Here is a 26772-nt window from a genome sequence, read left to right as displayed (position 1 = left end):
TGTGTGCCTTGGCCGGGAATCGAACCCGGAACTCCTGCACGCCAGGCCGACGCTCTACCACTGAGCCAACCGGCCAGGGCCACAACAAGCGTCTCTTAAAGATTCAAAAACAAGCCTGACCTGTGTTGGCAACAGTGGATAAAGTGTCAGCCTGGATTGCTGAGGTCACCTGTTCAAAACCCTGGCTTGCCTGGTCAAGGCACATATGGGAGTTGATGCTTCCTTCTCTCTCTCTCTCTCTTTCTCTCTCTCCCTCCCTCCCTTCCTCCCCTCTAAATAAATTTTTTTTAAATAGATGGAAAACAAGTGAGGCAAATGCATCCTCTCCTACAACATGCAGAAGCCTTACAAAGATGAGTAGGGTAAAATTTAGGATGCTATGATTGTGCAGAAGAACCTGAACCCCTATTCATGCATTCATTGGTCAGCTCCTATATGTGCCCTTACCAGGGATCAAACCAACAACATTGTTGGCCCCAGCTGGTTGGCTCAGTGGTAGAGCGTCGGCCCAGCATGTGGAAGTCCTGGATTCTATTCCCAGCCAGGGCACACAGGAGAAGAAGCACCCATCTGCTTCTCCACCCTTCCCCTCTCCTTCCTCTCTGTCTGTCTCTCTTCCCCTCCTGCAGCCAAGGCTCCATTGGAGCAAAGTTGTCCCGGGCGCTGAGGATAGCTCCATGGTCTCTGCCTCAGGTGCTAGAATGGTTGCAGTTACATGGACCCAGATGGGCAGAGCATCGCCCCCTGGTGGGCATGCCCGGTGGATCTTGGTTTAACTGCCTCCCTGCTTCTCACTTGAGAAAAAGACCAAAAAAACCCACCTGACCTGTGGTGGTGCAGTGGGATAAAGCGTTGACCTGGAACACTGAGGTTGCCGGTTCGAAACCCTGGGCTTGCCTGGGTCAAGGCACATATGGGAGTTGATGCTTCCTGCTCCTCCCCTTTCTCTCTCTCTCTCTCTCTCCCCCCCCCCTAAAAGTCAATAAAGTATTTTTTAAAAATTTAAAAACCCCCAAAACCGACAACCTTGTCATATTGGTACAACAGTCTAACCAATCAAGCTATTGGCCAGGGCAGCGCCCCATTTCTTAACTTCTTGGAGAACCATGTAGATCAGCGGTTCTCAACCTGTGGGTCGCGACCCCAGCGGGGTCGCCTAAAGCCATCGGAAAATACATGATGCATATCAGGTATTTACATTCCGAATCCTAACTAGCAAAATTACAGTTATGAAGTAGCCACCAAAATTATTTTTTGGTTTGGGGTCATCACAACATGAGGAACTGTATTGCGGGGTCACGGCATTAGAAAGGTTGAGAACCATTGATGTAGATGAAGTGACATTCATCGAGGAGGTAGACAACCACCAGATTAGCCACTGCAGGTAGCTGGCCCCTAGGCTGTGTTGGGCAAGTATGTCTTGAGGCTCACTCTCAAACATGACTTTAGAGCCATGGGACCTTTGTGAGACACCCATCGCCCCTGTGTCAGGCTTTTGCCTGAGCCCTTCCCTGCAGTCATTAGGCAATCTTTTAACCACCCTGGAGCTTTCTCCCATGCATTGGACCAAGTGGAAACAAAGCTCTTTTGCAGAAGAAAAAAAGTAAAAGCCATAGTTTTCTGGCAGAATGCTCATAAAGGCAGACTGCCTACTCGACCATGTCGTCCAGTAATGGAGAAAGTCACTAACTTGGCCAAAACAAGAATGAACAAGAAGGACCCAGGCTGGATAGATTGATTGGATAGAACATTGTTCCAATGCGCCAAGTTGCTTGTTCAGTTGGCACATACAGGAACAAATTGATGTTTCTCTCTCCCTCCCTCTCTCAAATATCAGTAAAAGAAAAAGAATGAACAAGATGACACCTGCCAGAGGCTATTAAAAGACCAATAATGGAGTATTACATGGGTCCCTCTAGTTGAGGGGGCAAATGTTTGTTATCCTTTATTAATATAGCCAGAGAATCCAAGGTGTAGTATTGTATTAGAGACTTGCCCATCTCATATAATGAGGTGGAGCAGACTTTGTGACATTTTTCAAGCCAGGGCCACCGCCCAAGGGTGACCAAGCCTTCGACACCCATTCTGCAGACCTGCCCGGGCCTGTAGTTGCTGCCCAGGAAGCTAAGGCTCCTTCCCAAACAAACAAGACTGTAGACCGCACACCTTTCCTCTCTACCTCTGGCTTTCTGTTCTTCCTCTCCCTTTGCCCTGCTCTCTGTCCTGTCTTAGGCAGGTCTTGGCTTGGTGACAGGGAAAGGATCCTATCTCATGGCCTCCCATTCAGGGGAGCCAGGGCTCCTGCCCTGTGGGTCCTGTGACATGGTTTTCCGCTCCTGGGCCCTGTTGGCCACTCACACTCAGCGCTTCTGTATTGGCCGTTTGACCCGAAAGGTGACACTTGGAATACAGCCTTCAAAAGCCACAGAACCACAAGGCTCCACGGTAAGGGCCTCTTCCATGGCAATGGGTGGGTATTTAGGCCACCCTGACCCTCAGGATTCCTCATACCACACACACTGTATCCAGGTTGTGTCACAAGAACAACAAGGCTTCCCAGACCAGGAGGCGAGCAAATCGGCTCTAAGGAGACTAACCGAGGAGGTATTACGGGCTCGAAACTGAGCATCCTCGCCAAACCTATATAGATCACGCATGGGTCAGAGTACTCCTACACGGAGATCGCGGGTTACTGTTATCTCTAGGTGCAGGGGCTGCGGCTGTACCTGCAGGAAATGCAACCCTGGGTAACAGCTATTCCCAGAGGGTCAGCGGTGCCAAGGGAACGTTCAGAGGTTCCGACCCAGGGCCCCACCTCCGAGACTGCTAGGAGCCCTGGCGAGCGGCTGCGGGCGCTGCGCCGGACTCATGCAAGGCGCCTGGTGGAGACGGAGGCACAGAGCCGGGCCCTGGAACTATGTGGCGAAGGTAAGGGAAACGGGAGGGTATGAAGGGGAGAGAGGGGAACTAGGGACTCGCCATTTGGTCTGAGGTTGCTCGAATCCATTCTCACTTGATCCCTTACTCAGAACTGAACCGGCACCTCCAAGGTTTGGTTCTGGAGCGGGAGCTTCGAGAACTCCGGGCCGAGGCTGGGAGAACGAGGGGAGCTCTAGAGGTGTTAGAAACCCGCATTCAGCAGCTACAGTCAGAGCCGCGGTGAGGCCCCGGAGAGCGGGATCCCGGAGCCCCACAGCGCCCGCTGGCGCGTAGGGCCGGGGTCGTGATAGCCCGGGAGGGGCGGGCCGCGTACAAGGCGTCGGTGCGGAAGCCGCTGAAAGGCGGTGTGTGAGTTCGGGAAGGGACGAATGGGCAGGAGGCCGCAGATGTGACAGTGTCTCCGCGTTGGTCTCCCCGCCGACTCCAGAACCGGGCTGAACTTGCGAGAGGCCGACCTCGGTTATCCGGTACTACAGTCCAACGCAGGGACTCTGGCTGCTGAGATCAGGTGAGGTGCGGGGGTCGGGGTCAGGCACGCGGCCAAGCACCAACCAGTCCTGAGAAGAGGCTGTTTGTTGCCTTCTTGTCCTCCACTGCCTAGGGCCCTGCGTGAAGCCTACATTCGAGGTGGGGGCCGGGACCCCGGCGTCCTGGGTCGGATATGGCAGTTGCAAATGGAGGCGTCGTCTCTGGAGCTTCAGCGGTCGCGGACACGCAGAGGTGAACAGGAGGGGCCAGCCAGGAGGGCCTCTTGGAAGCGGTGGTTGTAGTCTTGGAAGGAGAAAAGGGCTGTGAGGGAGGGCATAATTGGAATGGGAGCCACCTTAGCAAAAGACCCGAAGTCTTTGACTAGAAAGTTAGCTAACAAGTCCACCCTGTCCGAAGTCAGAGCCGACCAAGCTGGACAGCAGATGTCAAAGGTAACAGGTCAGACTTGTTCATCACAGGAAGGCAGGCAGATTCTACATCCCGGGAGCTTCTAGCTGTGGAAACTGAAAACCGGCACCTGGAGGCTGAAATCATGGCTTTGCAGATGCAGAGGGGTGCAGGCTTGGCACCCTGGGGTCAGTGAACACCCCAACCCCACTCCACCTAGCCCTCCCCAGAAGGTTGGACTTAGAGGGAGGGGTTAGAGCAGTGGTTCTCAACCTTTCTAATGCCGTGACCCTGCAATACAGTTCCTCATGTTGCGGTGACCCCAAACCAAAAAATAATTTTGGTGGCTACTTCATAACTGTAATTTTGCTACAGTTATGATTTGGAATGTAAATACCTGATATGCATTATGTATTTTCCGATGGCTTTAGGCGACCCCACTGGGGTTGCGACCCACAGGTTGAGAACCGCTGGGTTAGAGAGACCATGCACAAGGAATGACACTGGTGTTTGTGCCCTGTGTGTGTCCATGCGCATCTCCAGGTGTCCCTGTGTGGCGGTTTGACTCAGGGTAGGGAGGGGTATCTTGGCCCAGTTACTTGCTGTGTCCTGCTCAGAGATGCCCTATGCTTTCTCTGAACCTAGGGTCCAGGGAGCTACAATTTGTGGTCAATCCCAGCCTAAGCCTGAGAAGGAGAGAAGATCTACCACGTCTCCCACCGCCAGTGGCTCCCCCACTGCCACCACTACCACACTCCACAAGCAACCTATTCTTGAGTGGCACAGAAAATACTGTGAGGACCCAGGGGCTGGGGTGAGGGCAGCTCTACTCTGTGTAGTTTACAGAGCATAGCTACCTAGGAAGCTTTCTAAAGGACAAAACTCTTTCCCATGGCTGCAGCTTCCCAGAGCCATGACCAGGAACCTGGGCCTGGATCCACACTTTGTCCTGCCCACAACTGATGTTCTGGGCCCTGCACCCTACGACCCCGGGTGAGGCCTGCTTCCTTTGATATCCTCTCTGACTTGCTCAACACTGCTGATTAAGATCCAACTAGGTGCCTGACCAGGCAGTGGCACAGTGCATAGAGGTCAGCCTGGGATGCTAAGGACCAAGGTTCAAAACCCTGAGGTTGACAGCTTGAGTGTGGGATCATAGACATGAGTCCATGGTCACTGGCCTGAAGTCCAAGGTCGCTGGCTTGAGCCCAAGGTCTCTGACTTGAGCAAGGAGTTACTGGCTCAGCTACAGCCCCCTGGTCAAGGCACATATGAGAAAGCAATCAGTGAACAGTTAAAGTGCCACAACTTGAGTTGATGCTTCTCATCTCTCTCCTGTGTGTCTGTTAGTCTGATCCTTTCTCTTGGGGTAGGGGTAGGAGATCCAACTGTTGGGGAACTGACTGGGGGTTGGGGGAAAGTGGTGAGGAGAGAATTTAGAGGTTCACTGAGAACTGTGTTCCCAGGGCTGGCCTGGTCATTTTCTATGACTTCCTGCGGGGCCTTGAGGCTTCTTGGATTTGGGTGCAACTAATGACTGGCTTGGCCCGAGATGGACAGGATACAGGTGGGACCACAGCTTTGCCGCCAGCCCTTTGTTTGCCTCCTCCTCCAGCTCCTGGGCCCATGGGTAACTGTGCCATCCTTGCCAGCAGACAGCCTGTACCCAGGTCAGTAGGTGGGAATTATGACTTTGGTGCCTCTTGCCATAAGTTTTCTCATCTGTATACGTGGCCACTGGCTCTCAGGGTCAATTTCTATTAAAGGACTAGAGTCAGTTCTGGTTTCTGACATCTTTTTCATTGCTTTAGACTACCACCCTCACCATCAGTATCCTTGGTCTGTGAACTACAAGCCTGGCAGGGGCTGGCAGGGGCTAGGGCACCACAACCAAAGGCCTGGGCTTCACTGGTACTCTTTGACCGGGATCAGAGGGTACTAAGTGGCCGTTGGCGTCTCCCACTTCGGGCCCTTCCTCTGGACCCCAGCCTTAGCCTTGGGCAGCTGAATGGAATTCCCCAGGTAAGTGTGGAAAATGGGGACCAGGTCAAGTGGAAGGTACAGATACAGTATCATTTCATCTCCCCAGGTAGGTCAGGCTGAGCTCTTCCTGCGGCTGGTGAATGCAAGAGATGCAATTGTCCAGACACTGGCAGAGGTCAATCCAGCAAGTGCCCATGAGTACCAGTACCCGTCTCCGGTGAGGGCTCAACTAGGGCTAGGGATACCAAAGGAGTACCTGATGTGGTAAAAGACAGCCTTTTTTGACCACGATATACCAAGCCACTACCAAACGCTTTCTGTGGATTGTGACCCTCACACATCCTTTAGTACTATGTAAACAGATAATAAAACCAGAGCACAGTGGGGCTAACGTGGTTCACAGTAAGATTCTAAGGTAGTCCAGTCTAACTCCAGAACCCGTGCTGTTAACCTCTGCATAAATATTCTGCTCAAGATGTACCTTCTCCCTGTTCCACAGGTGTCTAGTTCATCTTTGGTGGAAGCCAGCTCCCTTGCCCCAACAGCTGACTTTGTTCATCCCCCTCCTCCTGCAGAAGAGCCCCTTGGCAGCAGTCAAGGGTAGAGATGAGGGTTTCGACCTGCACCAGCTTTGACTTACCTTTACTGGTTTTGACTCCAGAAGAATGTGGTATGAATACCTTAACATATACAGGACAAGAGCCTAGACCAGGGGTCCCCAAACTACGGCCCGCGGGCCACATGCGGCCCCCTGAGGCCATTTATCCGGCCCTCGCAGCATTTCCGGAAGGGACACCTCTTTCATTGGTGGTCAGTGAGAGGAGCATAGTTCCCATTGAAATACTGGTCAGCTAGCGTGCGGAGGACCCGGGTTCGATTCCCGGCCAGGGCACACAGGAGAAGCGCCCATTTGCTTCTCCACCCCTCCGCCGCGCTTTCCTCTCTGTCTCTCTCTTCCCCTCCCGCAGCCAAGGCTCCATTGGAGCAAAGATGGCCCGGGCGCTGGGGTTGGCTCTGTGGCCTCTGCCTCAGGCGCTAGAGTGGCTCTGGTCGCAACATGGCGACGCCCAGGATGGGCAGAGCATCGCCACCTGGTGGGCAGAGCGTCGCCCCTGGTGGGCGTGCCGGGTGGATCCCGGTCGGGCGCATGCGGGAGTCTGTCTGTCTCTCCCTGTTTCCAGCTTCAGAAAAATGAAAAAAAAAAAAAAAAATACTGGTCAGTTTGTTGATTTAAATTTACTTGTTCTTTATTTTAAATATTGTATTTGTTCCCGTTGTTTTTTACTTTAAAATAAGATATGTGCAGTGTGCATAGGGATTTGTTCATTTTTTTTTTTATAGTCCGGCCCTCCGACGGTCTGAGGGACAGTGAACTGGCCCCCTGTGTAAAAAGTTTTGGGACCCCTGGCCTAGACTGAGGCCTGTTCCCAGATCTGCAGCTTTGTTACTGTTCTGATGGAGGGTCTAGAAGCAAAAAGTAGTCGAGCACCAAATATGAGCTCCAAGCACAGGTTTACCTCCTTCTGCAAGTATTTGACCTTTCACACCTGTTTCCTTTTTTTTTTTTTCCCGTTTCCCTTTTGTAAAGTAAGTGGATTAAGCAGGTTAGGTATTTGCATTGTCACCCTGCATACAAGAAGTTCTCTGAAACATTACCAAGGGGCACGGCTAAAAGAACTTGATAAAATCATGGCCACTTTTCTTTTTAAGTCAGTTTTATCACATTTCATTCAAATCCAAGTTTTCCCAGGACATCCCCTTCCAGGTTCTCAAGGTCTCCATAAATAGAAGTTCTTGTAGCCTTATATACTTACATATTCAAGGGCAGGGCCCCAATAATCCAAATATTTCTCCAAAGTAGGAGTATAGGTCACATTTGAAATCTAGCACTGGCCTCAGACCCATGTCAACTGAGGCTCCAAGTCCTGGGAGTAAAGTGTTGATTATGTTGGCCTGCCTCCCCATACTACCCCAATCCTTAGGACTTGCAATAAAATGCAATCTCAGCTTAGCAGTCAGGCCCCAACATTTACTTTTATTAGAGAATAAAATATAAACTGAAAAAATGGGGTTTACCTGGAGATCAGAACTCTGCCTTTAACAGTGGGTGTTCCAACAGCATGCTGTAACCTGTCTGCCCCATGCTGTCAGATAGCACTGTGGGTGTCAAATTACTATATTAAATCTCCTCAGGTGATATAGGTTAGGTCCTGTTTACAATCTGGAGCCAACCCATGCCCTGAGCATAGCAGGTTCTTTTTTTTTTTTTTTTTTTTTTGAGAGGAGAGAAAGAAGGGGGGAGGAGCTGGAAGCATCAACTCCCATATGTGCCTTGACCAGGCAAGCCCAGGGTTTCGAACCGGCAACCTCAGCATTTCCAGGTCTACGCTTTATCCACTGCGCCACCACAGGTCAGGCCCATAGCAGGTTCTTAAACTCAGGGTCAGGTCAGAGGCAGCTCAGCCAGTCTCACAGTAGCCCTGTGCCTTGAATATCAGTGAGCACCCAAATGTAATAATAGCATTAGTACAGATCCCTGAGCACTAGGACCCTTAGACTGGGCAGCCAGAGTTCCTGGGCCAGTTCCTGCTTTCTTTTTGAGAGAGAGAAACATCAACTCCTTCATTGCTCCACTTCTTGTTGAGCACTGATGGATTCTTCTTCATGCCCTGACTGATCAGACTGTCAACCTCAATGTTGCAGGTCACCACCAGTCAGGCCAGTTTCTGCCTTTCAACCACACATCCCACACTGAAATGCTCCAAGAGCCCCAGCATCCCACTTTTAAGATCTTTAAACACAAATCCAGTCCAGGAGCTTTTATTTTTTTTTAACCATCTTTATTTGAGAAGTCAAAATTGAAGATGGGTAACAATTCCAAATACTGATATATTTCAAACTTTCTGTACAGAAAATAACTCAACCAGCCAGCCTCCCCAGATTTTTCCTACCACACCCAAAGTATCAATTACAGTCCCCTTATCCACTTTCACACCAGAAAGCTCAGTTCTCTATAATCAGCACACCAGCTTTGCTCAAGGATCAAACTCCCCCAAGTTTTCTTCAGTTTATTCCCCCAGGATTATGGCCCTATAGTTGGCGAGTAGAGAAATAAATACAGGTACCACCTAAGGCCTGGCTTAAAGGCTGTTATCACTTCCCAGAATCCATCACACGGTATCAGCACCAAAGAGCAAAATCTTCACCAAGTCTTGTTTTTGTAGCCCCCATCAGGGACAGCGCCACTGAAAGTTTGCAAGACAGCTTGTTCAGTCAAGTATTTAAAATGGAAAAAAATATAGCACCATTGGGCCAGCAGCCACAGTTGACTTGATCACTTCCACATTAAATAGACAGGTATCTGGATTAGAACTTTCAACAGAGATCAATACAGAAAAGGGGGGGGGTACCTTTGGCCACTATATAAAACTGGAGTGCTCCAAAGCATAGATTCAGCCATTATTTAAGAAAAAAACATCAAAGCCTCAACCTTTGCATACAATCTTTATTGAAGTTATACAAAAAGAATCCCCCAAAAGTGAAAAAATACATTATATACAAAAACGCTTTCCCTTGGGAGGAAAACTCTGTTCCCTCTTAACATGCAGTGCTTTCAACTGTAGCTCCAGCCTCCACTGTCCCCTCCACAGCTGCCCGGCTTTCAGCCTCATTCTCAGCCTGGAAGATAAACAGGGAGCCTGGGCATAAGTGACCCTTGTTTGAGCCATTTTCTTATACAATGAGTAGGCCTCAGTCAGAAGTAAACAGGTCCCCTAAACCTCACTTTGTTCCCTACACTAACAGGGCAATGACCAAAGTATAAAGCCAATTTCTTAAATACTCTCTAATAGGACTAGCAGAGCCAATGTTCATATATTACATGGAAAGGAACAAGCAGAAGTGACCCAATAGTCTTGCCAATTAAGTGTCTTCTCATACATCCATTAGAGTGGGGCCTGCAGTATATACACTGCTCACAAAAATGAGAGGATCAGGGGCCTGACCTGTGGTGGTGCAGTGGGATAAAGCGTCAACCTGGAACACCGAGGTTGCTGGTTCGAGACCTTGGGCTTGCCTGGTCAAGGCACATATGGGAGTTGATGCTTCCTGCTCCTCCCCCTTCTCTCTCTCTCTCTCTAAAAATCAAATAAAATATTAAAAAAAAAGAGAGGATCAGGGAACGTGCAGATACTCTAGTACTTTCAGCCTTTTTTTTTTTTTTAATTTTTATTTTTTTGTATTTTTCTGAAGCAGGAAACGGGGAGACAGTCAGACAGACTCCCGTATGCGCCCGACCAGGATCCACCCGGCAGGCCCACCAGGGGCAACGCTCTGCCCACCAGGGTATGACGCTCTGCCCCTCCGGGGCATCGCTCTGCCGCGACCAGAGCCACTCCAGTGCCTGGGGCAGAGGCCAAGGAGCCATCCCCAGCGCCTGGGCCATCTCCGCTCCAATGGAGCCTCAGCTGCGGGAGGGGAAGAGAGAGACAGAGAGGAAGGAGGGGGGAGTGGAGAAGCAGATGGGCGCTTCTCCTATGTGCCCTGGCCGGGAATCAAACCCGGGTCCCCTGCACACCAGGCCGAGGCTCTACCGCTGAGCCAACCAGCCAGGGCCACTTTCAGCCTTTTATATAGTACATTTTCACCAATGAAATAAAATAACTGTTAGTTTTGCATCTCATTTGCATAACCAAACAACTTTCTTTGACCTGTCAGTTTGCTTTTCTGATGTTCTTAATTAAAAAAAAAAAAAAAAAAAAATCTGTCATCCCATTAAAAAAAAAAAGTTTATCATTTCATATTCATTTTGAAATATCACCTAATTTTTGTGAGCAGTATATATAGCTTCCATTGGTCAGTGAGACATCCTATATTCCATACCAAACTGTTTCCTGAATAACCTCGTTTTTATGAGGGTTACACTCAAGCAATCCAAACAGGCTCAAGATGGAAAACATGCACTTGGGAGAACTGGTTTCCCCAGGCCCTGAGAACAAGGGGAAATGAGGAAAGAGTCCAAGCCCTCCTTTAACTGCCCACCTCCTCCTCCATGTTTTCTGAAACTTCATTTCCACTGGAGACTGCATCCCCACTGCCTCCATTCACCTCTGGCTCTTGTTTGGCTTTCTTTGCATCATCTTTCCGGGGGCTCTCTTCCTCTGGTTTCCTCTAAAGATATAATTGTGAAGTCTTCACAAATGCACTTCATGTTTACAAAAAGACAACTGTAAAACACTTTCTTAACATCCCTCTCTCTCCAGAGCGTTAAGATCCAGAATAGGGTTCATAGCTCCTAGAGTCTTTTCCCTAGCCACAGGAGCGATGCCAATGAGCACTCTGCAGAATAAACTAGTCTGTCCCAGCATACCAATTCTAATAGAAGTGTGGCTGGGGGTGATGAGTAATATGAACAGTAAACAAAACACAAGTTTGAAATCTTACTGTACGTTTGAATCAGGAAATAAAGCAGAGTTCAGATTCTCCCACAAGAGAAAACTATTGCAACCAAAGACAAAGGGCAGACTCACAGGAGTTTATTAGAACACCTGCTAGCATCCCAAGGCGGGCCAGCTGACCCCCCCCCCCCTTCCTCAGTAGCTTTCCTGATATCCCTTGGGCTAGGAGAGTTTTGCTTCAAAAGGTATGCAATTAAAAACTAGTTCTACTTGCAAATCCTCACCATCTTTGCACCAAATACCATTCCTTGTGTATTTGAAGAAAAGAAAAAAAAGGAAGAAAGAATGACCACATGTAGGTTTACCTTCTTTCTGACAAGGTGGGAAATGTCAGTCACACAATTTGATGAGGAAGCACCATCTGTTGACTTTCTACTGGCAATCTGGCAAAGAGGAAGCCTATGTTAGCAATGTACAGCTAAATATGAGACAAAAAAAGTAAGGACTAATGTTAAGTGACTAAACACAAATTAAAAAAATATCTGAATACTCACCATGGAGACTGAAGAGCCTCCTCCACTAGGAGTGAAACCTGACGTAGAGCTCTCTACCTGTGAAATATGACAAACCCCAGTGGGCCCCAGGATAGAATCCACCAGGTCCACCCATTGTCCTACAACAGGATCCCACCATCCAAGAAATGGATTAAGACCTCAAATATTAGTGGCCTTCATACAGCGGCAACATCATCTACCCCCTCTACCCATACGTGCCCAATACCTGCCAGCCCACCCAGGGCATATGAAGAGAATAGGTATTAAACTGTACCTTCCATATCCTATCACCACCTGCACAGCCTATCATCATACCCTGATAGCCTAGTAACCAAAGGCAGACCCAGGTGATCTGGGGTTAAAAGCCTTCAATACACCCCACTAATCTATACAGAAGAGTTCTCAGACATGGAAATAGTTTACAATTGTTAAACAAATACTATTTGTCTTACACCATTAGACATATCTTAACATACAGGTATTATTTGATCCTCATTTTACAGATGAAACAACTCTAAGGCAATGAAAAGTTAAATATGCCTGTGGTCACATATAGAAATAGCAAAAGTAAAAGTCAAACCCTCAGTTGAATAACAAATGAGTTCTCATGTTCCCCTGACCTCCAAATCTCTGGAAACCAGTGATAACTAAGATTCCTAGCAAACAGAACACTAATACCATGCAGCCTTCAATGATATTGAACATGCTATTATCAAAACTTTTTAAAGCAAACCAACCAGAGTTGCTTTCAGAGCCAATTCAGCTACATTCCCACTACGCTGGGACTCCTTTGCATCTTCTATCTTCTCTCTAATTTCAGGTAATAGTTCCTTCAGCTCCTCAATTTCTTTCTCATATTCAATAGGTGATCCTTCAGCTTCCTTCATCTGCTCATTTAGTACAGCTACAAAGAACAAGCTGAAGTGATCAGTAAATTATCACAAAAGAATCCACTTTAATTTGTCAATTGTAGGATCCATCAAGATCATTGTAAAACAGCTGATGCTCACTCACCCATTCTCTTCTCAATGACTTCAATAGATTTGCTGAACTGTGCCACTGCCTCATCATACTGAGAGTTGTACCCAAAGGCCAAGCCCAGCTGGTAGTGGGTCTCTGCAAGCAGACGGTCATGGGCTTCCAGGTACTGCTCTTGCAGGTTTAGGCAAGCTTGGAACTCCTCCACAGCTTGGACATAATTCTCTAAGAGAAAGAACAGCAAGCAAATGAACAGCATTTAATATTGTAGCACTTCTAAAGTTTAGACCATTCTGGGAGAATGCTCCCCAATTTCCATTTCATCTTTATAGTATAGCTCCATTAGCCATGATTATTAAAAATATCAAGCCTGAGCAGGCGGTGGTGCAGTAGAAAGAGCGTCAGCCTGGGATGTTGACAACCCAGGTTTGAAACCCCAAGGTCTCTGGCTTAACAATGGGATCATAAACATGACCCCATGGTTCCTGGCGTGAGACCCCCCCAGTCAAGGCACATATGAGAAAGCAATCTATGAACAACTAAGGTGCCGCAACTACAAGTTGACGCTTCTCATTTCTCTCCCTTCCTGTCTGTTCCTCTCTCTGGTACGTGCAAAACATAATTAAAAAAATAAAAATTAAAAATATCAAAATTACTTTAAAGACTGTCAAGAGTATTTTAGAAGAAACTATTCACTGTTCTAGGGACTAGAGAACCAAACCTACTGTCTCTTTAAAGCCAACTGCCCATAATATATGAGCAAGCTTGAGTTTAAGGAATCCAAAAAAGACCAGGTGGATGGGGGGACATTACAGACAGAATAAAATGGAAAATGTATTACCAGATTCAACACTAACTTCTCCAAGTTTAAGATGTGCTTGTGCAGCATAAAGCTGAGCTTCTTTAGTTTCTTGCCTAAAAGAAGGAAAAATGATAAGAAACTTAAATAGCATTGGTCTAATCCTAACTGGTTTCTAGTTTCAACCACCAAGCTCCCAACCGGAGCCTAGAAGTACCAAGTTTTACCTTTTAAAAATGATCTTTGCTAAATCCAGCATATCCCAGGCAAGCTCTAGATTTCCAATCTCCTCCTCTTCATTTTCTTGAAGAGACTAAAGTATAACCAAATCATTGGTATTAGGCAGAAGTACAAAACAGGTATCTTTTTTTTTTTTTTTTTAACAGAGACAGAGAGAGGGATAGATAGGGACAGACAGGAACGGAAAGAGATGAGAAGCATCATCATTAGTTTTTCATTCCAACACCTAGTTGTTCATTGATTGCTTTCTCTTATGTGCCTTGACCGTGGGCCTTTAGCAGACCGAGTAACCCCTCGCTCAAGCCAGCGACCTTGGGTTCAAGCTGGTGAGCTTTTGCTCAAACCAGATGAGCCCGCGCTCAAGCTGGCAACCTCGAGGTCTCGAACCTGGGTCTTCCGCATCCCAGTCCAATGCTCTATCCACTGAGCCACAGCCTGGACTGGCAAGACAGGCATCTTTAAACTGCAAACCTAAATATATAATTTAGTATGGCTTAAAAAAGAAAAAAGAGGGAAGATTCAAAATCCAGACTTTCTCCTTAAAACCTACAGAACAGTCCCTACAAAGTTTCTGCTTTCAGCCTGACCAGTGTGGTGTCACAGTGGACTGAGTGTCAATCTGGGATGCTGAGGGCTGGGTAGAAGCCCTGAGTTCACTGGCCTGAGCACAGGATTATCAACATGATCCCAAGGTCACTGGCTCAGCTGGAGGCATGTATGAGAAAGCCAAGAATGGAACAACTAAAGTGTCACAACTATAAGCTGATGCTTCTCATCTCTCTCCTCCGCTAAAAACAAACGAATAAACAAACAAACAAAACCCCCACACTACAGCCTGACCAGGCAGTAGCACAGTGGATAGATAGCCTGGGATGCTGAAGACCCAGATTCAAAATCCTGAGGTTGCCAGCTTGAGTGTGGGATCATATATATGACCCCATGTTGCTGGCTTGGCTAAAGACTCTGTCAAGGCACATATGAGAAAGCAATCAGCCCTGGCCATAATGGCTCCACTGTGAGCGTCAGCCTGGTGTGGAAATGTTTCGGTTCGATTCCTGGTCAGGGCACACAGGAGAAGCGCCCACCTGCTTCTCCACCCCTTCCCCTCTCCCTTCTCTCTTGACTTCCCATAGGCATAGCTCAGTTGGAGCAAGTTGGCCTTGGGCACTGAGGATGGCTTCATGGCCTTGCCTCAGATGCTAAAGCTAGGTCGGTTGCCAAGCAACAGAGCAGTGGCTCCAGATGGGCAGGGCATCACCCTGTAGGGGGTTTGCCAAGTGAATCCTGATGGGGGCACATGTGGGAATCTCTCTGGTTCCTGCTTCTCACTTAAAAGAAAAAAAGGAAGGAAAAAAGAAAGGAATAAGGCGCCACAATGAAGAATTGATGCTTCTCATTTCTCTCCTCCATGATCCAATCTTGCTAAAAAAAAGTTTCTTTTTCAGTGATAGTTAACAGTGAGATGTTGGTCTCTGTTGTCATAGAGAGGACCCCCTAGGATCAAATGGACCTGTCTATTCTAAGAATGAATAAAGGTTTCCCAATCCCTAACCAACAAACAGCTATCTGTAATAATCACACCAGTATAAAATATTAAACCACAGTCCTACAATAAGAAAGTAACGACACTGGACAAATAATAATTTACCTTGTTTTCAAGAACCGAATCATTTGGTGTTTCTTCATTCTTGTCATTTTCTTTATCATCTTCTTCTGAGCCCTCAGTTTCTGCAAGCAAAAATTCCTGAGTATTGAGAATACTAAGGTATCTTCTGACTAGTCAGATTCCAATAAACATCTGTGAAATAACCTATATTCTCTGAGGTAGGACAGACCAGGTGCTAAGCCAAATCAGCCAACAATTAAACTACATATAAATAAGGCCTGTGATACAGCCTAATTCAAGTCTAATCTATAATTAGATTGCATAATCTTGTAGTATCTATGGTTCAGACCTCCAACAATCAAAGGCTGAGTATTTCTCTTCTAAAAGTCAATGTGGATCATTCAGATGAAGACAGATTAGCTACTGACTCTTATTCACAGGCTAAAATCTCCGATCTACTCAGCCAGAAGCAGTTGGAAGCATTCTCAGCCAGTGTTCCTGGCATCTTTAAGCTACTTGTTAGATAATACTAATAGGCTGAGAAAATACCAAAAGTTAATCGCTCCAGTCCATTCAGAACAAGTGCTGGACAGACTAGCTCTCCCACAATAGAACTACAGAGAGAAAAGCATAGCCCTAACCAACTCTCACCAATGAGCATGTCACAGACTCCAGCCAGCTCTAGCATGTACAGAATTTGAGAAGAATTACAAACCAGTTATTTTACTCCAGCAACATGTTAAAATCTGAAGTCATAATGACATCATATTTTATCATTTTGACCTACACAAGTTCACTTCCTATACACAACAGACTGCTCTACACATCACGTAAAGTTCAGAATGTCACATCATTAAAATGAGCTTTGGGGGACACAAACAATTTATAAATTGTGTATAATGTGTGTACCTCTTAACATCCTTCACTTTTAACACCAGCAAAAGGGCTCCAATATTGTCTCTTTAAAAACCTACTATAGGCCCTGGCCGGTTGGCTCAGTGTAGAGCGTCGGCCTGGCGTACAGGAGTCCCGGATTCAATTCCCAGCCAGGACATACAGGAGAGGCGCCCATCTGCTTCTCCACCCCACCTCTCTCCTTCCTCTCTGTCTCTCTCTTCCCCTCCCGCAGCCAAGGCTCCATTGGAGCAAAGTTGGCCTGGGCGCTGGGGATGGCTCTGTGGCCTCTGCCTCAGGCGCTAGAATAGCTCTGGATGCAACAGAGCGATGCCCCAGATGGGCAGAGCATCGCCCCCTGGTGGGCGTACTGGGTGGATCCTGGTCGGGCGCATGCAGGAGTCTGTCTGACTGCCTCCCTGTTTCCAACTTCAGAAAAATACAAAAAGAAAAAAAAAAAGAAAAAAAAGGCATTAGAACCATGATCTCAGGTTACAGGACTTTTATCTGTCTAGCATTACTGTTGCAGTAAGAGATGGGCACATAACTACTATTTGTTACATTATCAATTAGTAGGACAAAGCAAAAGCCCTCCTAAGAGCCAGTTACAAGTTACAAACTAATTAACGTTGATAGCCAACAAAACCTGTTTTATCAAGTGGCTTGCTTTTCTCCTCTTGACAATATAATTTAGTACCATATTTCCTCACGTTTTTCTGAAATTTGGAATCTAAAAACTGGGTGCGTCTTATACAGTGGCTGTAAATTTCTTACTTGCATTTCCCTCTTTTTTGACAGTTATGAGCCATATAAATTTTACGGTGAATAAAACTTCAGTTCAGGCCCTGGCTGGTTGGCTCAGCGGTCGAGCATCGGCCTGGTGTGCGGGGGACCCGGGTTCGATTCCCGGCCAGGGCACATAGGAGAAGCGCCCATTTGCTTCTCCACCCCCATCCCCTCCTTCCTCTCTGTCTCTCTCTTCCCCTCCTGCAGTCAAGGCTCCATTGGAGCAAAGATGGCCCGGGCGCTGGGGATGGCTCCTTGGCCTCTGCCCCAGGCGCTAGAGTGGCTCTGGTCATGGCAGAGCCACGCCCCGGAGGGATCCCGGTCGGGCGTATGCAGGAGTCTGTCTGACTGTCTCTTCCCGTTTCCAGCTTCAGAAAAATACAAAAAACTTCAGTTCATAACTTCATGTAATTTCGGGCCCCAAAATTTCGCTGCGTCTTATACGGGGAAGTACAGTACTTCTGTAATACAAATACCCACCATCCAACACCATTATCTCTCCAGACCCAAATTTCCAGGTAGTTCTCTCATATTAATCTAGATGCACTCATCTTTTATCAACTTGAAAATAAAGCCTGTCTTCCAGTGGATTAGGTAACAACAGGTGAAACAGATCTATGTATTCTCATAACAGACTTAAGAAACTACTTTATATTCTCAATCTGCAGGAAAAACTTAACAAAATGTTTATTCTATACTGTTCTTAAATGATCTGTTATCTGTTCCTATTCATACCAGGTTAGAAGGTGACATCTAATTTTGCGTAACATATCTAATTATTTGGAGTTTTACATCAAAATTTTAAATTAAAACTATTCCAACAATGTGAGAAAAATACTGACATTTTTCCCCCTTGAACAATTTATACTACCTTCATGGAATGATGGAGAAAGAAGCTCGGTTACTAAGAAAGATTACTTTAAGACAACACTTTCCAACCTGGTAAAACCTGTACTCAGGTATTAATGAAAATGCCCTATGTCCATCAGAGCTGTTAAAATATTTTCCAAGCTTCTTTGAAAATAGAATCTTGTGGTATGCCCATTATCATTCCTTCAGAGAAAAGGAACACACTATTTTGCACTACTTCTTTGATCTTGTAACCAAAGGCAATCCGCTGATTCTCCAGGATACAGATTACCATTACAAATTGACAAGTATACTCCATCTGAGCATGACCACGCTTTATGCTTCCAATATTAAACTTCTCCTTACTTACCAGTCATACCTAGCATTACAATAGAAAACCACCATGCCAGTCCTCCTTATTAGGGACATGAACAGCCCAAGAGGTGGTAGGAAATGAGGTTTTAAGAGAAAACCACAAGATTTCTACAGACTAGTATTGCCAGAGTTTCCTGAGAAGAGGTTGGTTAGCCTGACCTGTGGTGGCACGGTGGATAAAAGTGTCAATCTGGAACAATGTGGTAGCCCATTCAAAACCCTGGGCTTAAAAAAAAACAAAAAAAACCCTAGGCTTGCTCAGTCGAGGCACATAAGGGAGTTGATAATTCCTGCTGCTCCTCCCTCCCTCCCTCCTCTCTCTCCTATCCAAAATGAATAAATAAAATCTTAAAGAGGTGAGTTAAGCGAGAGGATAAAAGTTGCCTTCTTCAGTGTGAGGTTGCTTGGGAAGAATATATTCAAATGAGATCTAGGGTTAAATTTGATCGAGTACAATGACTTCCTGTTTGACTCTAAACAATAATGTAACCATAAGCATCAATTTCCTCATCATTATTACTGGAGTAATAATACTCACCGTATTTCCCCTTGTACAAGATGCACTCTTTTGAAAAATTTGGGGTCTAAAAACTGGGTGTGTCTTATACAGTGGTTGTGGCATTTCAAATGCCATATATGAAACTGAAGGCAAGACAATAATATATGGACAGTGATTTGTCATCAGACACAGATGAGGACAAGCTAATGGAGTTTCAACCGTGATGAGTTGTATGAATTTTATGATGAACAAAACTTGAGTTCAGTAACTTTCAGTAATACATTTCCCCCCAAAATTTCAGTCCCCAAAATTAAGGTGTATCTCATACATGGGGAAATATGATATTACATAGCATTATTTTAGAATAAAAAAGTATGTAACTGTGCCTGACCTGTGGTGGCGCAGTGGATAAAGCGTCGACCTGGAAATGCTGAGGTCGCCGGTTTGAAACCCTGGGCTTGCCTGGTCAAGGCACATATGGGAGTTGATGCTTCCAGCTCCTCCCCCCTTCTCTCTCTCTGTCTCTCCTCTGTCTCTCTCTCTCTCCCTCTCCTCTCTAAAATGAATAAATAAAAAAAAAAAATAAATAAAAAAAAAAGTATGTAACTGTGAGAGTTCTAACAATGAAGGTTACTTGTGATCAAAGTGAATAGTTTTTGAACTAGAAAAATAGGTCATTTCTACCTAACCATATTATTCCAAGTCCAAGTTAAGAGAATCAGACGAGCTTTTTACTGTCCTTTCTCACAATCATTAAATATTAAGACATGGGAGCTTTGCCTGACCAGGTGGTGGTGCAGTGGATAGAGCGTCAGACTGGGATGCGGAGGACCCAGGTTCGAGACCCTGAAGTTGCCAGCTTAAGCGTGGCTTCATCTGGTTTAAGCAAAGCTCACCAGCTTGGACCCAAGGTCGCTGGCTCGAGCAAGGGGTTTACTCGGTCTGCTGAAGGCCCACGGTCAAGGCACATATGAGAAAGCAATCAATGAACAACTAAGGTATAGCAACGAAAAACTGATGCTTCTCATTTCTCTCTGTTTCTGTCTGTCTGTCCCTATCTATCCCTCTCTCTGACTCTCTCTGTGTCTCTGTAAAAAGAAAAAAATAAAAATAAAAGACACGGGAGCTTTGCCTGGCCAGGTGATGACACAGTAGATAAAGCGTCAACCTGGGATGCTGAAGATCCAGGTTTGAAACCCTAAGATCACCGTCTTGAGCGTGGCATCATAGACATGACCCCATGGTCACTGGCTTGGCTGTAATCCCACCCTTGTCAGGGCATGTACAAGAAAGCCATCAATGAACAACTAAAGGGTCCCAACTATGAGTTGATGTTTCTCATCTCTCTCCCTTCCTGTCTGCTGTCTGTCCCTCTTTTATTCTACCTCCATCTCTAAAAAAGACATGGGAATTTTTTAAAACTAAGGAATTCAGTTCTGTGCTTTGCCCACAAAGATCTTCTAAAGCCCATAAACAGCCCAATTGTGCTACCATATAGCCAAATTCAATTCTGATCACCATGCCTATGCTGGCTGGAGTGCAGGGACCTGCACAAAGGTAGAAGTTTATAAACACTTCTAATAGGTCTTTCAAAATCTAAAACTTAAGCAAACTCTTGTAGTAGTCTGCCAATTATATGAATTATTTGGTATATACCTGTGGTTATAAATGCCAACGTTAGATGACCTTTACAGATAGTAGAATCCGTAAACGAAAGTACAACTCAATTCAGACGTGCGAATTATTTAATTACTAATTAGAGTCTTATACAGCTTGATTAAATTGAATCAAAAGTAGACTATATAATACTATACAGAAAAAGCATCCACACTTTGTTTTCAGTAACAAAAATTTCAGTTTGGCAGCCACAAAGCAAGCATGAAATGAGGGGAGAAAGCAGCAAAGGGCTAATTAAGATTTCTGTTATCCTTTGGAGGAGGCTAATTTAACTAATGTGAATAAGCCTCAAAGAAACTTCCTGAAGACTAAAATTAAAGAGTCACCAGAATTCCTTCACTCTGGTTATAAAGCCTTCAAGAGTTAGTTAGCTACGTTTATTTCAATGTCATGCCTGCTTGAGTGTACCAGTTCAGTGGATTCTACTGCTCCCATCCTGCTTCCTACAGCACAGAAAAGGAACCATGTGAACAATAAGTAAAACAATCCAGAGGCATGCAAGTGAACATCCATTCAGCATTCTCTGCCAGCCTAGCCCACTAGTTCCCTACCCACCTTACCCTCATCCACTTTTATTGGCTAGTATGGTACAAGTTACTAATAGCTAGCCAAGAATCAGAAATCAGAGGCCTATTTTGCAGTTAGTAAAAGCGTTAGTTTATAAGCCAGCTAAAGACTTGCTTTTGATTTAACTTGCTCAACTTATCACATCCTCCTTAAACTATCCCCCATTTTCATTTAGCCCTTTCCTAATCCAAAGGCAGACGGAAAATCCTGAATGGAAGGCTGACTTTTACCCATGATTAGTGAGTCAAATCCAGAATGTAGTCCACCCACTGCAGCTCTTGCATATCCCGGTTACCTTCACCCTCTTTCATCTGTTCTTCTCTCTCTTGTGTTTCTTCATTAGCAGCTATCTTAACTTTGTCTTCAGGGGATTTCTCAGTAGGCCCCTGGGCTACCTTGGTCTCAAACCCATCTCCAGCTGCCCCAGACTCTTCTACAGACAGCTTACTTTCCTGTTGGTCAGGAACCACCTTGGCCCTGACTTCTACTCCCGAGCTATCTTTTCTTTCTGTCAATCCTTCTGCATTTGTCTCTGGTTCAAGAGGAGTCTTGTCCCCTGCAGCTGTCAGCCCATTCACTGCACCATCCTTACGGAGAACTGTGTCATGCCCAGGCTTCTCAGAAAGTTGCGATCCATCTTCTGCAGCCTCTGTTGTCACCTCTGGTGACTCTTCAGCAAGAGGCACTTGTTGCCCCACCTGCTGCTCAAGAACAGCTTTTCCTGGGTCATTCTCAGAGGCAGCTACCTCCTCCTTTGGCTCATCCCCACCCACATCCACTGGCTTGCCTGTTGAATCTCTGAGCTCTGCTTCTACCTCCACTGCAGTACCCTGCCTTTCTAGAGTCACAGTGGGCTTTTCTTCTGAAGCTTCTTTTGGCTTTTCCTCTATGGGCACAATTACTTTTCCCTGCTTCTCTAGACCTTCTTTTTCTATGTACTCTTCTTGGATGTCAGTTGCAGAAACTGATTTTCCTTCCCCAGCATCTGATACCTCAATTTCTGGATTCCCAGAAGTGACTTCCCCTTCAATCAGTCCTTCTGGTGCTGCTGTTCCTTCTGCCTCTTCAGTGGTTTCAGTTAAGTGATCTGGAGTTGGTTCAATTTTTTCCTGTGGTTCCTCTGCAGGCTCACTTATATCCATATCTTCTCTTCTACCCTTTTCCATTTCTGTCTCCTGTTCTTTATCAATTTCAGGCTTTATCACAGACTTGTCTTCTGGTTTTTTTGCTTCTTCTTTTTCTCCCATGGCGTCATAAACCTGTTCTCTCAACTCTTCCCTTGCTTCCTCTACATGGTTAAAGAACATGAAGCATAAACATGTCTTCGAGTTTAATGATAAAGGCATAAATGGAAACTAACAATACATTCCTTAAAACCCTCAAACAGCCTAGCCTAAGATTTAGCAGGTGGCCTACAAATTATCTGCCCCCTTGAGAAAAGCAAAGGGAAAGTCCCATCTAGCAGAGCAACATATTGCGAAAGAAACTCAAGCTCCTTAAATTAGATATTGTTTTACTTAAGCACTCTGATTATCAGTTCAGTGGAGATGCCAAGATTTATATACTCTAAATATTACCAGACCTCCATCTGATAATGTAAATCTCTATAAGCCAATCTCAGCTTAGAAATTAACATTAATTTCTCATACACTAAAAATGTAAATATGGCTCTGAAAGCACAGCTATTAAAATAACTGAGGTGCACAGATTTGAAAAAATTAACTTATCCTTTTACAATAGCCTGCAGTAAATAATCAGCTACCTCCACTGCAGTCCACCAGATGCAGGCTACCACCCAGGCATCTTATATACCATCCAGGATAGGGTGAGCCTTGTTTTTTGTCATTGTACACAAGAAAAAATACGTCGCATCTCTAGAACGCCACATGCAACTCCACATACCATCTATGTTATCATTATTTTCTACCAGAGATTCCTCTTCTGTTTTTTCTCCTTCCTCCTCTTCCACATGCACACCTTCCAGAGCATTTCCCAACACACCATTCTCCATTCTAGGAGAACAAAAGAAAAAAGTACCTAAGGTATGATGGCTAGAATCTAACAATTTTTAAAAGACAAAAATTGTAGTTGTATATTATATTCTGCTCACAAAAATTAGGGAATGTTTCAAAATAAATAAAGCATTTGATTTTTTTATTAATCAAAAACATCAGAAAAGCAAACAAGTCAAAGCAAGTTGTTCAATTATGCCAACTTTTATTTCTTTCTTCTTTTTTTAAGAGACAGAGCAGAGAGAGATGAGAAGCATCAATCAATAGTTTTTCGTTGTGACACCTTAGTTGTTCATTGATTGCTTTCTCACATGTGCCTTGACTGCAGGCCTTCAGCAGATTGAATAACCCCTTGCTCAAGCCAGAGACCTTGGGTCCACGCTGGTGAGCTTTGCTCAAACCAGATGAGCCCGCACTCAAGCTAGTGACCTTGGGGTCTCGAACCTGGGTCTTCAGCATCCCAGTCTGACGTTCTATCCACTGCAACACCGCCTGGTCAGGCCCAACTTTTATTTCACTGGTAAAAATGCACTATACAAAAGACTGAAAGTACTAGAGTATCTTGCACATTTCCTAATCCCCTAATTTTTATGAGCAGTATTAATGCAACAGAAGAGTAAGTATATGCACAGCAAATAAACTAGGTACTCCTACAAAACTTCCTATATAAATTAAAGCTATGAGCCTGACCAGGCGGTGGCACAGTGGATAGAGCACTGGACTGGGACGTGGATGACGCAGGTTTGAAACCCCAAGCTTGCCGGCTTGAGCAAGGAGTCACTCACTCTGCTGTAGCCTCCCAGGGCCAATGCACACATGAGAAAGCATTCAATGAACAACTAAGATGCTGCAAGAAGAATCGATGCTTCTCATCTTTCTCCTTTCCTGTCCCTCTCTCTGTCTCAAATAAAAAAATAAAGAACAAATGAAAGAAAGCTATGAGAACGCTGAAGAAAATAAACATACCCTTCCTTCATCCACCTGAAAAGTACTGATGACTCTAATAAAAACAAGATTAATACATATTTCCTTTATAACAGGGCCATAGTATTTCTCAAACTTTACATTCACTCATATTTTCCTAAATGGTCAAAACATTCTGGCAAGATTTTCACAACAAATCACCCAAATACTCCACAAAAGTAGAAAACTTACCAAAACTGAGATTAAAAATACCATAATTTGCTACTTTTCTATACCCTCAATGTATTTTATTCATGAGGAAAACACAACTTTACAATAGTTAAGACTACTTCTCCCCTGCCCAGGTAACCCAGTTGGTTATAGCATCATCCTGATACGCCAAGGTTGCAGGTTCAATCCCAGTCAGGGTACATATAGGAACAACCAATGAATGCTTAACAAATTGATGGCTCTCTCTCTCTCCGTTCCACTGTCTTTAAATCAATAAAAGGAAAAGAATACAAGTGAGTTTTATTTATTAGAAATATTATGCACTTGCTAGTGTTTTCAAATTGTCCTTTATTCAATCCTTGTTAGGGACAATTATTTTTGGTTAGCTGAGAGTTAAGATTCTCTACATAGGTCTTTGATAAATTGACTTTTTTTGTGTGTGACAGAGAGAGATAGAGAGAGGGACAGATAGGAAGGGAGAGAGATGAAAAGCATCAATTCTTCGTTGAGGCTCCTTAGTTGTTCATTGATTGCTTTCTCATATAGGCCTTGACCGGGGGGCTACAGCAGACCAGTGACCCCTTGCTCAAGCCAGATGAGCCCGCGTTTAAGCTGGCGACCTCAGGGCTTTGGAATCTGGGTCATCCGTGTCCTAGTCCGATGCTCTATCCACTGCGCAACCGCCTGGGTCAGGCGATAAATCGACTCTTCACTAGGGGAGATGTCTCTGCTTCTAATGACTCCAAATTCAAAACCTAAGTTCTACTCTGTACATCAAGTGCCTTTCAAAACTCTCATAAATATTTCACATTCTTTCTACTTCCATTCTTAATAAAATCAGTCACATTTAGCTCATATGGAATCTCAAGCTTGAAAACAATCTTAAAGGAACTAAAGTTTTTAAACCATTATGGTGATACAAAACATTTTACTTACATACTGTGGCTTAAAAGACATACCTTGCCAACTCTAGAAGCGATTTCCCATAGAAAAAGAAAGCTTCTCCACACTCATTAGCCGTCTCACCATACTTCTTACCTCTGTAAAGAGAATAAATATATAAGATCTAAATTAACATCTAGTCTAAAACATTTATTTCTAGTTCTTTTTTTTTTTTGGTATTTTTCTTAAGTTGGAAACGGGGAGGCAGTCAGACAGACTCCTGCATCTCCCGACCGGGATCTGCCCGGCATGCCCACCAGGGGGCGATGCTCTGCCACAATCAGAGCCATCCTCAGCGCCAAGGCAAACTTTGCTCCAATGGAGCCTCGGCTGCAGGAGGGGAAGAGAGAGACAGAGAGGAAGGAGAGGGGGAGGGGTGGAAAGCAGATGGGCGATTCTCCTGTGTGCCCAGGCCAGGAATCGAACCCGGGACTCCCCCACGCCAGGCCGACGCTCTACCACTGAGCCAACCAGCCAGGGTCTATTTCTAGTTCTTTAGTTATGACATTCCTCTAGTAACAAATCCTTCAAAAAAACTACTACTACCCTCTCTTGCTTTCCAGTTAACTTCAAAGGAACCTTGACCTAAGAAAATACATCAAGTTAATGTTGTCTCTTCCTCATCTATATATACTGTATATTCTAAATGACAATCTGCTCCATTTATCATTAAATTATACTAATAAGAATTTCTGCTCTAAGATGGGTGTCAATATGACCTAAAATAATTAGAGGACCTCTGGCTGGGATCTAAAAAAAGAGTAAGGCTGGTGGAAGAATATTGTGATATAGTTAAGAGTACTTTTTTTCCTCAGGAGCAAGAATGCCTGGGAAGTTAATCTCAAAGTGTCTTAGCTTTCTCATCATCTGTAAAATGGAAATGTTAAGAAATGTTCAGACCCTGGCCGGTTGGCTCAGTGGTAGAGCGTTTGCCTGGTGTGCAGGAGTCCCGGATTCGATTCCGGTCCAGGGCACACAGGAGAAGCGCCCATCTGCTTCTCTCCCTCCCCCTCTCCTTGCTCTCTGTCTCTCTCTTCCCCTCCCACAGCCAAGGCTGCATTGGAGCAAAGTTGTCCTGGGCGCTGAAGATGGCTCTGTGGCCTCTGCCTCAGGTGCTAGAATGGCTCTGGATGTAATAGAGCGACGCCCCAGATGGGCAGAGCATCACCCCCTGGTGGACGTGCCAGGTAGATCCCAGTCAGGTGCATGCGGGAGTCTATCTGACTGCCTCCCGTTTCCAACTTCAGAAAAATACAAAAAAAAAAAAAAAGTTCAGACTCTGGCTAGTTGGTTCAGCATTAGAACATTGACCTGATGTGTGGAGTCCCAAGTTTGATTCTGGATCAGGGCACACAGGAGAGGTGACCACCTGCTTCTCCCTCCCATAGCCATAGCTCCACTGATTTGAGCACGTTGGCCCAAGGTGCTGAGGATAACTCCCTCTAGCCTCCCACTCGGGAGCTAAAAATAACTTGGTTGCAAGCATCCCCTCAGATGGGCAAAGCATCAGCCCAAGATGGGGGATTGCTGGGTGGATCCCAGTCCAAGGGCATGTGGGAGTCTTTCTCTGTATATCCCATACACTCACTTAAAAACAAAACATACAAAAAAGCTCAAACAGCTACTGCTGGAACAAATTGAGTCAATGTGTAAAAAACCATTTAA

General features: G+C 45.3%; 2 protein-coding genes across 6 annotated transcripts in view; one reads left to right on the top strand and one right to left on the bottom strand.

Annotated features, from left to right (window-relative positions):
* Window positions 1–2187: 2187 nt before the first annotated feature.
* On the top strand, window positions 2188–6953 carry CCDC17 (coiled-coil domain containing 17). 4 transcript variants are annotated; one of them, XM_066372153.1, is made up of 13 exons: window positions 2188–2445; window positions 2530–2604; window positions 2706–2928; window positions 3030–3159; window positions 3368–3448; window positions 3542–3660; window positions 3888–4004; window positions 4462–4610; window positions 4718–4809; window positions 5283–5486; window positions 5628–5838; window positions 5906–6016; window positions 6299–6953. In XM_066372153.1, exons 1-13 carry the CDS (start codon window positions 2272–2274, stop codon window positions 6401–6403), a joined length of 1791 nt encoding a protein of 596 aa, XP_066228250.1. In that variant the 5' UTR covers window positions 2188–2271; the 3' UTR covers window positions 6404–6953. The 4 variants fall into 4 exon arrangements, with proteins under 4 accessions (XP_066228250.1, XP_066228251.1, XP_066228252.1 ...); XM_066372154.1 differs by lacking the exon at window positions 2530–2604; XM_066372155.1 differs by lacking the exon at window positions 3888–4004.
* A 1188-nt stretch (window positions 6954–8141) lies between these two features.
* NASP (nuclear autoantigenic sperm protein) overlaps window positions 8142–26772 on the bottom strand; it is a 36722-nt gene continuing 18091 nt past the window's right edge. The window contains exons 4-15 of one of the 2 annotated variants that reach the window (XM_066376165.1): window positions 25125–25205; window positions 22922–23031; window positions 21315–22307; window positions 15415–15494; window positions 13754–13839; window positions 13569–13642; window positions 12764–12952; window positions 12487–12653; window positions 11750–11806; window positions 11561–11638; window positions 10840–10968; window positions 8142–9477 (exon numbers count right to left, since the gene is read on the bottom strand). In XM_066376165.1, the coding sequence (XP_066232262.1) occupies window positions 9397–9477; window positions 10840–10968; window positions 11561–11638; window positions 11750–11806; window positions 12487–12653; window positions 12764–12952; window positions 13569–13642; window positions 13754–13839; window positions 15415–15494; window positions 21315–22307; window positions 22922–23031; window positions 25125–25205 (2125 nt within the window). In that variant the 3' untranslated portion in view covers window positions 8142–9396. The remainder of the gene's footprint in view (window positions 9478–10839; window positions 10969–11560; window positions 11639–11749; window positions 11807–12486; window positions 12654–12763; window positions 12953–13568; window positions 13643–13753; window positions 13840–15414; window positions 15495–21314; window positions 22308–22921; window positions 23032–25124; window positions 25206–26772) is intronic. The other variant, XM_066376164.1, reaches the window with a different exon arrangement.

This window comes from Saccopteryx leptura, chromosome 3 (assembly GCF_036850995.1).
Source record: "Saccopteryx leptura isolate mSacLep1 chromosome 3, mSacLep1_pri_phased_curated, whole genome shotgun sequence".
Lineage (NCBI taxonomy): Eukaryota > Metazoa > Chordata > Mammalia > Chiroptera > Emballonuridae > Saccopteryx > Saccopteryx leptura.
Note: the sequence above shows the minus strand (reverse complement) of the source record. Positions and strands in the feature narration are given on the sequence as shown.